General features: G+C 47.6%; 1 protein-coding gene across 2 annotated transcripts in view; it reads left to right on the forward strand.

Moving 5' to 3' along the window:
* LOC144132607 (uncharacterized) overlaps nucleotides 1-17,003 on the forward strand; it is a 55,386-nt gene that overhangs the window by 15,291 nt on the left and 23,092 nt on the right. Inside the window, exon 5 of one of the 2 annotated variants that reach the window (XM_077665137.1) lies at nucleotides 13,888-13,938. The exons of the other annotated variant lie outside the window; for it this stretch is intronic. Within the exon in view, the coding sequence (XP_077521263.1) occupies nucleotides 13,888-13,938 (51 nt within the window). The remainder of the gene's footprint in view (nucleotides 1-13,887; nucleotides 13,939-17,003) is intronic. 2 annotated transcript variants of the gene reach the window in all.

A 17,003-nucleotide genomic window follows, 5' to 3' on the forward strand; every position in this document is an offset into this window, starting at 1 on the left:
CTACCACTCGACTTATAGACCTCCTGCATGTTTGTAAACAAACGAGGTGGCGCTGCAGTCGCTAGTGAGCTAGTGGTAGGCAAAAGGTCGGGGAGTGGCGTCGCAGATAGGTGTTGAGCGCGGGTTTTCAAGGCTTGTAGGCGCGTTTCCAGTTTCTGCGAAACATAGCAATGGTCGATGCTTCCAACTTAATAATTTGTTGAAGTACACAAGCTCGCGTTGGCCACGTGCGGCCTATAAAGAGAAATAGTTTGCACTGTATTGTATATATGGTTAGTAGTAAACATGTAGAAAGCGTCCCTGCCGTTTATTTATGCGATAGGCATTGAATAAAACAAGTTTTGACACTCTGCACTAGCCGGAATGATTTTACTTCGGGACAATAGTGAGGGGAAGTGCTGGCCCTGTTTCGTTTGGAGCAGACATGCGCTCATTGTCTGCTGACATACGTACGTGTCGCGCTGAGCGATAAGTGGGGACAGCGTCGTGTCCCTGATCTCCTGTCTCGCTTAGCGCTGTTTTTAGCCGTATGATCACGCACCAGCCAGCCCGACTTGTCATCTTGTTAAGCTGGTCGATTCGGTGAAAATGTTTGATTTCTAGAGTTATTTTCTTTCCTAGCCCTGAAGTCTAGTTTCGTGACGAAAAATTATAGCAAAATATTGAGTACAAATTTATAAATTACGCTTTTTAGAAGTGTGGTCGTCAAAAATTGTGAGGTAATTTCTTTGATTTCAGTGCCGCATTTCTTTGACCAAAGCGAAAGCGAAGATGCCATAAACAAGGGAATAAACTTTAAGGTTCGTTTTGCGACCTCTCAGATTTTCTGCGACTGGATCACTCACCTTCGTAAATCGCATGAAAATAAAATGATTCCATTCGTCGCAAACTATTCCTGAGACGTTGAGGAGCGTAATAAATCTCTCGATTTTATTCCCTACACGTGCAGTACTGTGTTAGTTATTTCTTGTAAGAAATGTTTTCATGTAACTATGCATGCATAAATACTGATCATATAGAAAAAAAACTAATCGCGTCATCGTACAGAACAGGGCTTTATGTACATGCTGGCATAAAAAAACTGCGCACTATCTACTCAATTATTTAGACCTTGGGGGGACTTGACGACGGTGTTAATTATAATTACCCAGAACTGAACCAGGTATAGCTATAAATAAAAGGAATTACTGAAACTAGCGTAGGAATTTCATATTTGCACCAAGTTTAGTTACATGTTGCATGCATGAATAACGAAAACACTTTTCATTGCCGCGTCCCCTCTCATCTCGCCACGTGTCAGTTAGTAGCACAGTTAGTAGCACGCCTGCGGCTGCTTCTTTCCAAACAAGCTTCGCGATCATGTACTACCTCATGAAACATGACACATGCATGATGCAATGAAAAAGCATATGGCGTTTAGCACACTTAAGGTACGCTATTCTAAGCACACCAACGCGACCGCGCAAGATTGACACAACTTACCAGACTTCTTTCTACTCGAATGAAATAATTACGTCATCATATCAAGAAACAGTTTCAAGTAAATATTAAATGTCATAAAACGCGCCATTAAAACATGGTGTGCTATTAACAAAAGAACGCATTCCTTGGGGGCGAGTGAACCTGTCGGCGCCCCGTGCACTCCGGCTCAAGGTGATAAGTACGTGTGCAGCTGCATATGTCTTTTTTTTCCTTGAGCAATTATCAGCCTACTATCCTGAAGTTCAGGTGAATGAACGCAGTAACTTGCGTGCTATTAAGTGCATTGAGTGGCAGTGCCTATCGACTCCCAGACTTCGCGCTTTACTACAGTGGCCCAATGCCTCTTAGCCAGTTTCCGAATGCGGCATTTATGCGCGAGAAACCTATCGAGGCTAATTTAATATTTTTTATGCTACTACGCGGATCCAGCAGTGACGCAGCTGGTCAATACATGCTGCTTCTGCAGTGCACAAGCTTGAAGCAGCCGCCGGTAGCTGCGGCAGCTGCGGTAGGCACGGGCAAGCGGAACCTGTTTTGCCTACCATGCGAAAGTCGCTGCTAACATCAGCGCCACCGCATCTTCGTGACGTCACGGGGTGAAGGAGGTCCATACCAAGCTGCCATGTACCGTAAAAGCTCGACTATAGGTCGGACCGGAATATTAGTCGATCCCCCAACGTAACCAATTCTAAAAATGAAAAAAAAATCTTTTTTTCAATGGAAAAGTACCAAAAGACGCCCTTATCTTGAAACAAATGCGACTTGACAGGTTGCACAATGGTGACAGTATTTATTTTCATTTAAATGCTGCTCGTATGTACACCCGGCCAATTTCTAAACAGTATCGCGCGCCCATCGACTTGCGTGTTTGTTTCTGGCGCACACACAAGTACGGCGTCGTAGGGGAAAGCCCTCCCTCACCATGAATCACCGCACCCAGGATGGCGAGCCCTTGAATTGCGCCCTCGTGGGTCTAGAAGCACGCGCGATCTCTACCGCTTTCACGCGGACGCAATTGGCAGTCACAGGCAGCGATCTTGCACGCAGCGCAACCTTTCCTTCCAATTCTGGATACACTGCGGTCTGCCCACGAAATGATGTTTTCTTCTGATTGCTGCAAGTTGTAATACGCAGCTTCTGCCTCTGTCAGTACTGAATGCTCTTTTCGGATACTCCAAATTCGCGCTGTGCTGCCAGGTTCCCGTGAGCATCCACGCACTCAATCGCGTTTCTCTTGAAGGCGACGGTAAATTGCCGTCGGCTTCCGCTTTGCACCTACAGAAACGCAAAATGGCGGCACTGTTGCTGATGGCGATGGTGATGGAGGCTGCTGACTTCAGCCGCCCATTGTTGCAAGTCTTCCGTAGTTTTTCCGCCAATGACTGGTATATAAGGCTGGGGTCTACTTTTCACCATGGTTTTTTGAAAAAAAGTTGGACCTATATTCAGGTTTTTACGGTAAGGCTGTGGCATTGTAAGCTCGTAAAAGGGGCCATGACATGGTCGTTCTTTATATTGCAGTTTTGTGGTTCAGTAACTAATACAAGAGCTTTTGATTCAGTTTCCGAAATTTGGCTGCCCTGGATGCGCTCTATATTCCAAAAAATGTGATTGAAATTGAGAACGGGAAACTCCTCCCACCGGCAGCGACCGCCATAATGAATGCTATCGTGACGTCACCAGGGCATACACAGAGCAACGTCGTCTGCTCTCATTGCTGCAATGTGCGCAGCGGTCTCTTGTCCCCTGTACTTCGCGGGCGATCAAAGTACCAGTCGTCCCCCATATATGGGTGACTGGTGCCGCAAAAGCGTTTATAATAGTAACGCAGTTATTCTTCGGTATAGGTATAGGGTCTGGTTACACTAGGCCGATGGGACGGCGGTCGGTCGGTTGGCTGGTCGGTGTGCAAATGCCATCGCTGATGCACTGGTCTGTCAAGCTAGAGCGACGATGACGCCCGCATGACCAACGACCCCCGTATCGCAGCAGTGTTAAGAGTGAACTTAGTGGGAACTGGCAGAATGTGGTGGGGGACTAGTTGGTGTGACCTTCTATAAACTTAAGAATTTTGAAAACTTATTGTACCTGATGCTAGCCATGGCGACATACGCGATGTGCATGCACCAGCGAAGATGCGCTTTCATTCAGTGCCTGCATATAGAACCTATCAGTGAGGCAATTGAGCGATATGGGCAGAAAACGCCGCACGATGGTGCCGCTCGCCGCCATTGCATGGGCTTGTGCAGCCGAGCGAAAGCTTCACGCCTGAAAAACTGCGCTTGTGTACCTTACCCTTATCGAAAAAAGCGAAACAAGTGGCTACATATCATATCTTCACACTGCTTTACTAATCAGCGGGGAACTCTTGCCAGATGCTTAAATTTCGACCGCCGGCGAACCGCCGGCCCGTTTCGTGACGAGGCCTAGTGAGTACACAGGATTCGTGTGTGCGATTGCGAAGAGAATTCTCCAGTTTTAGCGCCTGAAAATAGCTGTAGAGCGTAATTTTGGCCACAGTGCCCTCAAAGCGACGACTGCCTACATCGCAGGGCGCGAATACAATAGGGAGGAAGTGCCGGTATGTGACCCGGTCTGCACAGCATGGGCTGAAGGCAGCCGGCAGCAGCCATTGGCGTCGACTGTGGACAACAAATCTGGTTGTTTTCATTAATTCAAGTAATGTCCGAATGTGTTTTTAGGTAAAGTGCTTTAAAATCAAATACTGATGACATAAGAGGAAGCAGATACAGTCGAACCTCGTTATAATGAAGTAGCATCGGGACCGTAAATTAGTTCGTTATACCCGATATTCGTTGTAACATTATGCATAAATATCGGCTCTGACAAATCCGCAATTTCGCTTGCGCAAATATTCTAAATACTAAAATGCATTATTCTGGGCTTCGAACCCACTATAAACGAGGTAATCCTTACCTGTCTCCTTGTGGTTTGTGGCATTTAAAACAAAATAGAGCGTAGTATGGGGAAGTAGAAATACAAAAGAACAAAGTTCGACAAGACAGGTCTGCGTTCGTTTACTTGAAGAAGGATGTGATCTTCGTCTGGTGGCTTTTCACAGCACTGAGCAGAATAAATTTTTCCACAGTGTCCATGCACCAGAGGGCCTTTTCTACCTCGGGAGTTTTGGTCGTCGGCAGTTTTTCCAAATAGCCTTTCAGCCTCCTGGCCATGTCTGCGGCGTCCGCACTGCTTATTGGTGGTTCGTCACGTTCGCTGTCACCTTCGCTACCACTGCTGCTGTTATCCTCGGGGACCACGACACGATGCACAATTTCTTGATCCGTCAGCTCAGGCGCCACGGCCAAGTTCTCATCGGCCGAAACGAGATCGTCAAATGCGATGCCTGGGACTGCCAGTCAATCCCTGGTTTTGTCCAGCTCTACCAGGTTTTCACCACGCTGAACTTCGTCTTCGACGGCAGGCAAAACAAAACCGGCATCCGTGAAACAGTTCCTTATTGCTTACTGCCTCACCTCATTCCAAGATCCATACAACATTTCAAGCGTCATCTTGATGTTGATGGTTGTTGATCTGCATCGATCGATATCGAAAACCAGTTGCATCACCAAACGCTTCCGGTAATTGCACTTGAACGAACGGATAATGCCCTCGTCCAACGGTTGCAAAGCAGAAGTTGCGTTTAGTGGCAGAAGCACCAAACGAACTGCCTTCAGCACGATTGAGACTTTGTGTGCCGAACAGTTGTCCAAGAGCAACAGGACCTTCCTGTGCTGCCTCTCCATGCCCTGGTCGAAATCTTTGAGCGTCTTCGAAAAGCTTGGACGTCATCCAGGCCTTTTTGTTTGACAAGTATGCAACCTGCAAATTACGGACTCCTTTCAGGCACCTGGGACGTGCAGACTTGCCGATTACGGTGAGTTGTCTTTTGTCTGAGCCGTCCATGTTCACGGCAACGACAACCATCACCCAGCCTTTGTTCTTTTTTCCTCCATGGCAGGTTTCATTCTTTACTGCCAGTGACTGCTCTGGCAACAACTTGAAAAACACGCCGGTTTCTTCAATGTTGTACACGTTGCGCTCGTCGTATTCCTGGAGCAGAGGCCGAAAGTTCTCTAGCCACTTTTCACGTGTCTCCACGTCGACAGCAGCCCCTTCGCCAGACAATGTGTGGCACGCGATCTCGTGTCTGTCTTTAAAACGTAACAGCCAACCGCTGCTTGCACGGAAATCGTCATGCCCTAGTGTGCAGGCCAGGCTGACAGCCTTCGGTTGAAGAAGTGCTCCCAAAACTGGCAAGTTTCGTGCCCTCACGTCTTTAAACCATGAAAACAAAGCTGCTTCCACGTCCGGGTGATGGCAAGGCCTAACTCGCTTACGGTCAGCTTTTGTAGCGTCCTCGGTGTTGCCCTCAACCTTCTCTCTTGAGGCTAAAACAGTGGATAAGGTACCTGGAGGAATGCTGAACTCCACTGCAACACCCTTTTTCTTGCGGACACTGTCCACAGCTCTCAATATCTGCAGTTTTGTCTCGAGCGAGACTGACTTCCGCTTCGTTGCCATTTCGACCCAGCGCTGCACTGTGATGATGCCGAGGGGGCCGCAAAGCAGGCTCTCTACGGGATGCCGGCTCGCCATTGCCGCCTCACTGTTGCCAGTGTTGCTGCGCTTGCCTTCACCGCTGGATAAGTGGCGCCACCCTTTGGCCCTTAGTCGTCATATGAGCTTTCAGTTTCTGCGCTCTGTTCATCGGTGGCGCTACCAGTCAAATGCGCAATTTATGTGCCAGGCCGCCAAACTTTATGCAACCTTTTCAAATGATAAAAAAAAGTGTGCTTGTGAATTGGCTTCCGATATTTATTTTGCTTTTTTTTATGCTACCTTAGCATTTTGAGCCTCGCGTAAACCTAATATTTCTTTGTTACAGCTGATATCGCGGTGGATCTCGTGTTTTCGGTTTCGTTATAAAAGAATAAATGTAAAAATGAAGCATGACCAACCAAAGTTCGAATTTAGTTCGCTATAACCGATAATTCGTTATATCAGTGTTTGTTATAACGAGGTTCAACTGTACAATTAGCAGGAAGCGGCGGTCCTACGCGAGGCGTTTTCCAAGCAGGCGATATAGCATCAGCAGTGCTTATTGCAGTGTTATCATAGTGTGTAAATGGGTAAAACTACAATTTGTGAGCAATACTATGTAATATTTTTGAGGTAAGGAGAGCCCACCTTGTGTTTTATGCCAAGCAAACGAGCAGTACTGTTTGCGCACAGCTATGTGAACAACCCCAGCGCGGCGCTGCAGTTGTTGTGATCGTTACATTCCTAAACCACAATGCGCACGCGCAGTTTAACACTAAATGATGTACTGTTATTTTCAAGCACTCATTTAGACGGCGGCGACTATTCATCGGTGCAAGCAGTGAAAGCATTCGTGTTGCATAAGGTTTTGCAAGCGGCTTGGTTCCTGCAAAAGGGTTCTACGAGCCGAAGGGAATCTATGTTCGACTTACAAATGCACACATGCAACGGGGAAGTAGTCTCCTTCGGCCTTTTTCTCTGCTCCTTTTGTGCCTCAAGGTTACTCTAGTGCCACCTTGTGATAATTTGAGTTTAATTATCAAGCCGATGAATAGCGGACAAGAAATTGGTAGCCAGCTACCAAACGGCGCGATTTTCACGGCGCACATCGGCGAATGCATGCATGGCATGTGCCGCTTTTCACATACGAGAGCACTTGACTGCTCAAAAGAAACCACACTCATAACATAAAAATAGCATGTTTATGAGCGTAAATAATAAAACAGGGGTCCATCAATATCTGTTTCCTTAATAATCAGAAAAGGGGTGCCATGAGCAAGTCCGCTTTCTTAAGGATCACTCAGGTCATGTACTAAGCGGACGGCTACCGAAAAAACAACACTGAAAATGCATTTTATTTCGATAAGCTAAAAAAAGAGAACTTATCGAGCGACCGCCGTCTATGGTGTGCATGCAAGCACCTCAACAGCGTGCAGCAGACGACGCAGGGCGGGTATGCCCCTCTGACGTCGGCAATCAGAGGTGGCCAGACCAGCAAGCAGTTCGAAGAAGAAATGGAAAAAATTCGTTTTGAAAATATTTACCGCACAGAATCAACTGAAACTTTAGCAAATTGATAATTAAATGCAATAGGCAGGGTAGCGTGAACATAGGCTGGCATGGCCCCTTTAAGTCGCACGCCCCAGGGCTAGTATTGGCTTACTCGGCCAGGCCTTGAAAGTGGCGCCGGGTCAAGGTATGACCTCGACAAACGGTCATTCACATGTTCGTCAGTAGAGTTAGTCCTTGGGCTAGTTGGTATTCTTGATTGAAGCTCATAGTTCTTCAGCGCAACGGCACACAGCCAAAGAAAAGAAGGAAGAAAAGAAGGATGAACACAGCGCTGTGTTCGTCTTCCTCTTCTTTCTTCTTTTCTTTGTATGTGGTCCGTTGCGCTGAAGAACTATGAGCTTCAATCACATGTTCGTGCTCGGGACTGAACTGCATTTTACATTACTTCCTGCGCCTTTTTGATGGGCGTGCAATGGTAGCATATTCACAGTTGGGAAACCCTTGTTGATAGATCATGAGTCCAGCCAGGTGGTTTTGTTTTCAGAGCTTTGCCACTAGCCTGTAGTGATAGCAGTCATCGGCCATGTATTTCAGCCAGCCAGCCAAGCGAGCCTGTAGTCGGCACGCCATTTGCATAGTTGCTATTTTTGCTTCTTTATTAATGCAGCAACATTTAGGTTGTGGTTTCACAAAAAACTTCTGGCTTCTATGTTACAAAATACCCGGATTGATCGAAAGAGGACCTTGTGACGTCATCACAACCTGTTCACCAGATCGTGAGCTGCCAGCCCTCTATGCACGGGACAATGAAATTAAATCAAATAGATTCAATGCAGTTGCCACCTGCCCACTGTGGCACTGTCTTAAGGGGAGGTGCTACTCGGAAAAACTTTTTCCTTTAATTTTTGTCACAGCTCAATGAAACTTGCACCATTTAAAGAGTTTGAGCTCTTCTTTTCAAATCTGCTCTCAGTTTCTTTATAGCTCATTTGGTTCATTTCTTGCACACCATACAATGCTAGAAACAATGCATGTTTGTGCACACTTCGGTGATTACAGGAAGCACAACAGAGCACTAAAAATTAGCTCATATTTCCCCAATTGAACAGTAGAATTCAATAAAGCATAAAAATATAGTGTTCCATTACTGTTCTCTTCTAGAAAAAATTTCGGATGTGAAGTTTCAGTTTTGCCATTCCCAACAAAGAAACTTGAAATTATATTACGGAGTATCTTTGGTAAAAGCTCTGAAAGTAGTTTCTTTGAATTCAGGACATGCTAAAGCATAACCAAGACAGTTTTCATTGTGATTGGACTACAATAAGTGCTCAAAGTTTAGTGCACAAACAGTAAAAAATGGGACAAAATGAGGAACAGAGAAAAATGCATTTGAAAGTTAAAAAACATGTTTACTACTGTACTAGTCAGTCAATATTAATGAAATTTGCACAGAATGCCAGCAAAGACGTCTCAGAAGAGAGCACAAAGCTAGAAGGCACCAGCCCCATACGTCGGCCCCTCACAGTCCCTGCGAGCAGACTCCTCCGGACGGGCCTTCTTCGTTGCGCAAAGCCCGCGTGTTGCGGCGATGGGCCCCCAAGCTTTCGTGGTGGCAGCATGCACTTTTCTGCAAGCCTTATGGTGCACCGGTTTCGAAAAACACATAATCACACAAAACCGCAAAAGCTGCTCATGTCTGACGGCGATCGCGCGCGGAGCGACCACGGACTTCACGTTCACAGCAAAGGTATCCCGTGCACTGCCGCGGGCGGACGCCTCATCACTGGCGTTGCATGATCGAGATACGCGGCTTGAAGAATATGGTGATGAAACAACGGTTGTCGAACACACGTCATTTCGGCAGTAGAGTTCCAAAAACGATGAGAGTCCTTTCCGTTTTGCGGCCGATTCTCTGACAGAGAGATCACATCGTGCACAGGCGGGGCACGCCGCGCCACTGGCGAGGCTGTGCATCATGCCAATCTGATAACTGTGCTTCCGCGCCCGTTTTCACGCTTGTTTTGGTCGTCGAACATCTTTATCTTTCGCTCAGATGCACTGACGAAGTCATCGATGCTCCGCAAGTAGCTTGAAGGATCCAAATCGGGTGCATCGCCGTTGCCGCAGTTAGGCCTAGTAGCAGATGAGCCTCCAGTCACCGGAGCTCTCCGCTTGCGCTTGGGGCGTTTTCCTTTATACTGATGCCTGGTCAGGAACTTGCGTGAATGAAAATCTCGTTTGTCGTTCACATCCATGGCGGAGAAAGGAGAAAAACCCGGGCAGAAGCGTTGCTTCGCGTCTCGGTGGCGGCAGAACGAAGAAAGAGCGTCTGCGTCCGACCGTGTGTTGGAGTGCGCCTAGCCAATGGAAGGGTTCCGATCATACCACTGATTTAAGGGCCAGTCGCGACGCTCGACTAGGCGGGAATGGACCTTTTTTTTTCGTATTTTTATCCAGAATGTGCCGCTGCCAAAGTGGCTTCTGATAGAAAAGGTTTGGGCCTACTTCCCCGCGAAAATTCAAGAGCGGGCGACGCCGTGGAGCGAAATGCTGCGTTCCCGAAATTCGGTCGAATTCGCACTTTCACGAGCCACCGCGAGTACTTTAATTGCATTCTTTACTAACTTCCCATCGATTATCGGCATTGATTTTTTTTTATACATAAAAGAAGAGGCTTGGGGGAATACAAAACGCAAGAAAACACAAAATTGACTTTTTCGAAAAAAATCTCGGTTTTTTCACCTGCATCTCTCCTTAAGGGAGCTCTCGGGAAGAGCAGCCTGCATCTTGCAAGCCCCCCCAGTGGCTGTGTTTTAAACAGCCATCTGCCGGGCCAATAGTGCGCTGCTTGACCACTGCCACACTGTGCCAAGAGGGGTATGAGGACTCCCCGTGATCTGTGAATGTAGGTAGTTGAGAGGGTTGTAATGTCATCATCACCATTGGAACACCAGTGGACCAGTCATAGGGCGCCGTCAAATATGAAAATCTGAGAACCCCCAAAATTCCAAAGGACCTTCAAAATTTTGGAAGTAGGGCCGCCCCCCAAACAGTGGATTAAGGTGTGTTAGCGGGGATTAGTTAGTGGATTAGTGGAGTAGTACAGTCCCTTATGACAATCCAATAATGCCTTCGGGCGTTGCAGGGCTCTGTAGTACAGTCGAACCCGGTTATAACGAACAGTATGATTTTCCGGAATTTGTTCGAGATATCAAATATTTCTCTCTATTCAAATCCGGTTTTAACAAATTTCACTATCTAGTTCGTTATGCAGGATATTGTGAAGTCCAGCAAAAATGCGGTAACGCAAGTAATGTCACGCCACTCACCACGCATATCTACTTCGAAAGCAATTTATTGCACAGCAATCTGCACTTACTTGCATTAGGCGATCTTGGTTAGCACAGTGCGCCTAGTAACATCAACGTGGATTACAATCTCAACGCGCGATAAAATGTCAATAAAATCAAGCCCGCTTCCTTGTATCTCTGCACAGTAGCGGCGCAGCATGTCTGCTGTGGTAAGTGCTTCATGAAAAGTAGGGCGAGGGCAATTGTCTTCTGAGCGGCGGCGGCTCGACAACGCCGGACGCCAGCACATCAGAAACGATTTGTGCATCCAGTGGGTGTGCCGCCACCGCTACCTCGTCATCAACCATCACAAAATCTTCGAAGCAGACATCTTGGGGTACATTGTCAGGAATGCGGGCAAGTTCTTCCCAAAGAGCGGCAGTGTCGCCATCGTTTTCAGCTGCATTCGCGGCTTTGGCAGCCGCCTGGCACAGTCCAGCTTGTCGAAGACAGTTCCTGATTGTGTCGCCTGTTATGTCCTGCCAGGCACGGCTGATCATTGGGATCGCGCCTAAAAGATTATCCTTAGCTCTTCACTCATCCTCAGCTTCAGCAGCAGCCGCTCAACAACGTGTTTCCAGTAGCCCATCTTGAATGCGCAGGTAATACCTTGGCCCAGTGGTTGCAACACTGCAGTCACATTTGGCAGCAGAAAACAAAGATCAGTGTTTCGGAGTGTGATGCCGCAACGATGCGCTGAACAGTTGTCCAACAACAAGTGGACCTTACGTCCGCTTAATGCAAGCTCATCATCCGAATCATGCAGCCATGCCCTAAACAATGCCCTTGTCATCCAGGCTTTGCTGTTAGAGTGGTAGGTGACTAGGAGCGAAGTGCGCCCACGAAGGCACATTGGTGACTTGAATTTCTCAATGACAGGTGAGCGCAACTTCGACGAGCCGTCCATGCTAGCCGTAAGGAGCACTGTCACACGTGCCTTGTTCATTTTGCTGCCGCGGCACTTCTCAGTTTTAAGTACCAAATTTCTGCCTGGCAGCATCTGCGAGAACAAAGCGGCCTCGTCCGTGTTAAATATGTCGCATGGTTCGTACTTCTTCGTCACCTCGTGCCACACCTCCTCAATCTACTTGTTGGTATTGTCTGTGTCAACTGTCTGCCTCTCTCCGGCAACTACCTTTCCAGTGATACCATACCGGTCCTTAAACCTCTGCAGCCATCCACTGCCCCCCGCAAATCCTTCGCTGTTCAAAATGCACGCAAAATCTTTCGCCTTCTGCTGCAGCATGGGGCCACTGATGGGTAGTTTCTGCGCACGGATATCCACAAACCATTTGTACAAGACTTCTTCAAGTTCGTCATAGGCTGGCTTCCGGATGCGACGGCCGTCAGCAGTTGGTCCTTCCCTTGCGTTTGCTTCGATGGCCACCTTGTTTTTGAGTATGATGCTCAGCGTGCTCCTTGTGATCCCGTAGTGGGCTGCGACAAGCGTTTTCTTTTCTCCGCGCTTGACGCGGCGAAGTATATCCACTTTGGCGCAAAGTGGCAGAGTTTTCCGCTGCTTCATAGCCATCTTCGAAGTGCACCAAAGGCAGGAGGTGCACCAGCACACTAGTACTCGCCACTAGGAGCAACCAAACCAACTGAAGGACTAAATGTCAACAAAGAAAATATGTAAGATAAAAAAGGAGGAGAGTGGTTGGCGAGATGCGCAGCCAAAGTCACATTACCCTTTTTCTACTGGCTATTTTTTATGACTGTCCTGTCCGGTGCCACGATAGGCCTGGAGCTGCAGCATGTAATTTGATCACGTGGTGAGCAGTTGCCGAATAGGAACACTGCACAGAAACTGGGCGAAGCTGCCGGGGGCTGCTCGACTGGTTGGCGGTCCTCCCCCTCCACTCTCTGCACGCTGTTTTGGTAGTCGTTTTTTTTTTATTTCTCAACTGGCGCCGCAGCACCGGGGAAGTGAGCAGGCGGGGGAGTGGGCGCATTGAAGCACCCCGGAGGCCTTTGCGCGGCGCCTGTGGGCATTCGTCGACTGTGCGCTGATGTTCGCTATATAGAATGTACAGTTCGTTATAGAAAGGACATTTCACATGAATAATGACAGCTTCGAGTGTTCGATATAAAGCATAATTCACTCTACCCGGGTTCTTTATAACCAGGTTTGACTGTAAATGGAAGGCACTGGAACATTCTTGAAGGCAATGACTCATGCTTACCATATAAGGGCTATCGAAACGGCTCCGACCACAATTTTCGGCAGGAAAATCACAAGAACATTAGACACTCAGTGTAGACTCCATGGCAAGCAGCCTAAATGCTGTTGCGTTTTCTTCTTTAAGAAAGTGGTTAAGAACGCCCCCCCCCAAGTTATTTTCCAAAGGCTTCTTTGATATAAGTGTGCACTTCCTTCGCTTCTGTCCTCACAGCATGCTGAACCAGTGCACTCGTCATATGCAGTGTGTGGTTCCCATGGCGAAGCCTTCTCATGTTTGACAGCACATTCAAAGAAGCTGCAGCACTACTGCATTGTACACTGAAAAAAGCCACGGGACCCTTACTATTGGGGACAAGCGCTTCGAAATCTCATGGTGGTGTGCACGAATTCAAGCATTTCATGAAACTGTGAAAAAATGCTGTTGCCGCTTGCAGTTTTCGTCTTAAAAGAAGTCGGCCAGTGCCCGGGTTGTCTTCAAATTAATTATAATTTGGCAGTTTCGAGGGGGGGTCATTTGATAATTTGAAATTTGATTAATTTGGATGTTATGTCCACTTCCTCAAAGTCCGAATTTATGAGGTACCACGAAATTTTTGATCGGTGGAAAGCCGCTACCGTATATCGCACCTGCAGCAAATTTCAGACAGAAGCAGCACCTTTATTTTTGCATCATAAGCATTTGTATGGAATAAAAGTTTTTTTTTTTTTTACCTTGAGGCTGCAGTAGCGTTTTCATCCTATCGTACAAAAGCTCGCTACATCTCATGTTGTGATTACTGGCTTGCTTTGTATTCGCAGGCCACGTGTCCGACACTGAGGACTGTGCACAGTTGGGTGCCCATTCAGGAGGCAAGGAACCTCTTTCTTTCTCTTATCTCTTCTTTACGTCTTTATCTTCTTTTTTGCAATTCCAGCAGCTGAGTGTTGATGAAGGCAAAATGACAAAATGCTTATGTGCTTTTGTCAGATTTTGGTGGGCTATTGGGCTGATTGGCACCAAAGGAATTGCCATAGTGTATCCCACTTGCTCACCACTGTGCACTGTGCCAGTTCGGAGGGAGTGGAGCGATAACTAGTCCACACCATGTTCTGGGCAATAGGGTCATGCCGGATTAGCCGCTGTCCGGAGGCATCAGGTATAGACAATAGGTCCGCCAACAAATAGTCTACTTCAAGCAAAGTGCAACAGCAAAATGCTGCAACACTGAGCCTAGTAAGAAACAGTGTAAGTTGGCCAGGTGGGAGGCAGTTGGCAAGTACAAAACTAAGTACGCCTTCATATAACAGGTACACAACAGCTGTTGATGTAAGGAATGAAATGCGAGTGTTAACTAATACAAGTGGTTGACCACAAGTAATTGTACATATTGTTTGATTGGAGGAAGTAACACAAAAGTAAAAGACTAAGTGCAGTAGAACCCCGCATTTGCTTTCCCGGGCGCTGCATTTTCCTGGCTGCTGCGTTCTTGTGGTCGAGCTCCGGCGTGACGCTCATAGAGTTCCATGCATTAGAAACCCTGCTGTAACGTCGTTTAACTTCGGGTACATTGCTGCATGTTGTGAACTGCATGTTGTGATTTGTTGTGAACTGGCACCCCAAGCCAGCCCGAGTAACAGGCAGCGAAGGCCATGTTTACTTTTAAGGTGAATTGACTTGGCTTGGCCTGGCATTGCTGGCGTGTCTACAGAAGGCGCTCTTGGTGCTCAGGCAGTCTGTGTCATCATCATCAGCAGCAGCGGTTGTTGCGTTTTTTTTTTTCGTCTTGTTTTGCCTTTTGTGCCATTTTTCGTTCCTCTATGCTTCTTCCCTTGCGCGGCTGTCTTCGTCCTACGTATTGTTGCATCGTTTCGTGCTTCCATTTAGGAATCATTTTGTGTGTATTTTCATGTATTTTCCTGCTGTGGGATGCGTAAGAAGTGAATTTGCTCCGTGGTCGTGTGCACGGGCGTCAGCACGCTCAATTGCCCACATGGCACCGTGCCAGTTGTTTCATGCCACAACATGAACTACTGTGGGTTAATGGCTGCCTCGTTCCTCTGCCTGTCCTCTCCAGTGTACATGCAGCACGTGTGCGGGAACTTGTTTGTTTCAGTGTAATGGCATCAAGAAAGCGCAAGGCGCTCTCTTTGCATGAGAAACTGAATATTCTCCACACTGTGGATGCAAACCGACTGGCGGCAGCTGACTGGCATTACGATCCTGGATGCCATGCACTATTTGGCCACAACTGCTTTGTGAAGTGTTTCGGCAACGTAGACTGCACAGTAGAACCTGGAACCACCGAGGACTGCGAACTCGGCACGGCCATGGAAGTGGTTGGCGGGAACGGGATTGCGTACAGTGATTACGTTTCTGTGGATGCTGCCCTTGCCACCTCCGAGATTATGACCATTGACCAGGTCGTGGCCGAGTGTGTGTGTCGACGCGCATAACAGTGGCGACAAAGAGGATCAGCCACTGCTGGACCCAACCTTTGCATCGGCTGTAGCGGCATTAGACCTTGTCAGAAGGTGCCCTATATACACGATTGTAAGTCGGCCCTTTTTTTTTTTTGAAATTTAAAATTCCAAAGTGGGGGTGTCGACTTACAATCGAAAGGAAACCTTCAACTGCCAATAAAAGCAAGAAAAACGGTCTATCAGGGACGCTACTGCGAGGTTACAAGTTTTTGTTTGCTCTACGCCTCGAAGCATAGCATTCAGGTATTCCGCGGGCTTTTTGGCAACGATTTTTAATTTCTTACTTTTACTGCGCAAACCTTTACCTGCTGCGATGGTCCCCGTAGGGGGGCGTCTGCAGCTTGCAGGCGTTGGTGAGTGGCGACACCACGGGTTCCCAAACATCCGCAGGGACATCCCCGCAAGGGGATGATGGTGAACAGTGCATCATCACGGACCCCAGCACCCGCGCCTAGCCGTGCTTGGCATCACCCTGTCCGGGGAAAAGGGGATCCTGGTGGTTGAGCCGATGCCGAGCGTTTGGACCCTTCAACGCCCCTCGGCGGAGGCAACACACCACTTTGCCCCCAGCTTCCTGTAGACGGCACCTCTGGCCTGACCCGACCGGAGGGAATTGGCAGTCGCCTTTTCCTGTCCTCTCCTCCATCTTTCACTCTCCTATGTCTTACAACTCTCCTGTCTCCTTCTCTTTCCTTGGTTTTTCCTTTTTTCCTGGCGGCTAGGGTTTACCTTGTGTGGCGAACTACCCTGGGTTTTGTCATATTTGGTTATAGCAGTGGTGTACGGCTGGCGTGGGCAGGGCTTGTTTTCAAGTTCCTGTCCCGACCCCTTGTTGGGCTCCATGGTGGGTAATTTTTTATGGCTTCCTCCCTGCTTATTAATGATCGCCCTCTGAAAAGGGGGCAGACTGATGTCATATCCCAGTTTTTCAACAAAAAGAAAACAGCTTTTCCGAAGTACCACATCGTTCACAGTAAAGAAACAGAAAAGCCAGCCTGACAAAAATCCCCGTTCCTTGTTTCAAGAGTTCTTACAGATTCCTTGGGCCCTCAGTACAAACTCACAAAGTTGGCTAGTGGTGACCTCCTGCTCGAACTGCTCGACATTACTCAAATTTTTATCAAAGCTTGCAAAGATTGAAACTTTTGGCGATATTCCTGTCTCTGTCACCACACAGATCATTGAACACAGTACGTGGTGTCATCTCAGACAGTGACTTTCTGCACCTAAAGAGGAAGGGATGCTTGAAAGACTGACTCCTCAAAATGTAACCAATGTCTATAGAATTACAATCCATAAAGACAACAAAAAAATTCCAACAAAACACCTGGTCCTGACATTTGTCTCTTGCATCTTACCCGAGTCAATCGAGGTAGGCTATGCAAAAATCTCCGTTCGCCCATATATACCCAACCTAAGACGCTGTTTCAAATGCCAGAAGGTCGGTCACGGCT

The sequence above is a fragment of the Amblyomma americanum genome, chromosome 5 (assembly GCF_052857255.1).
Source record: "Amblyomma americanum isolate KBUSLIRL-KWMA chromosome 5, ASM5285725v1, whole genome shotgun sequence".
Taxonomy (NCBI): Eukaryota; Metazoa; Arthropoda; class Arachnida; order Ixodida; family Ixodidae; genus Amblyomma; species Amblyomma americanum.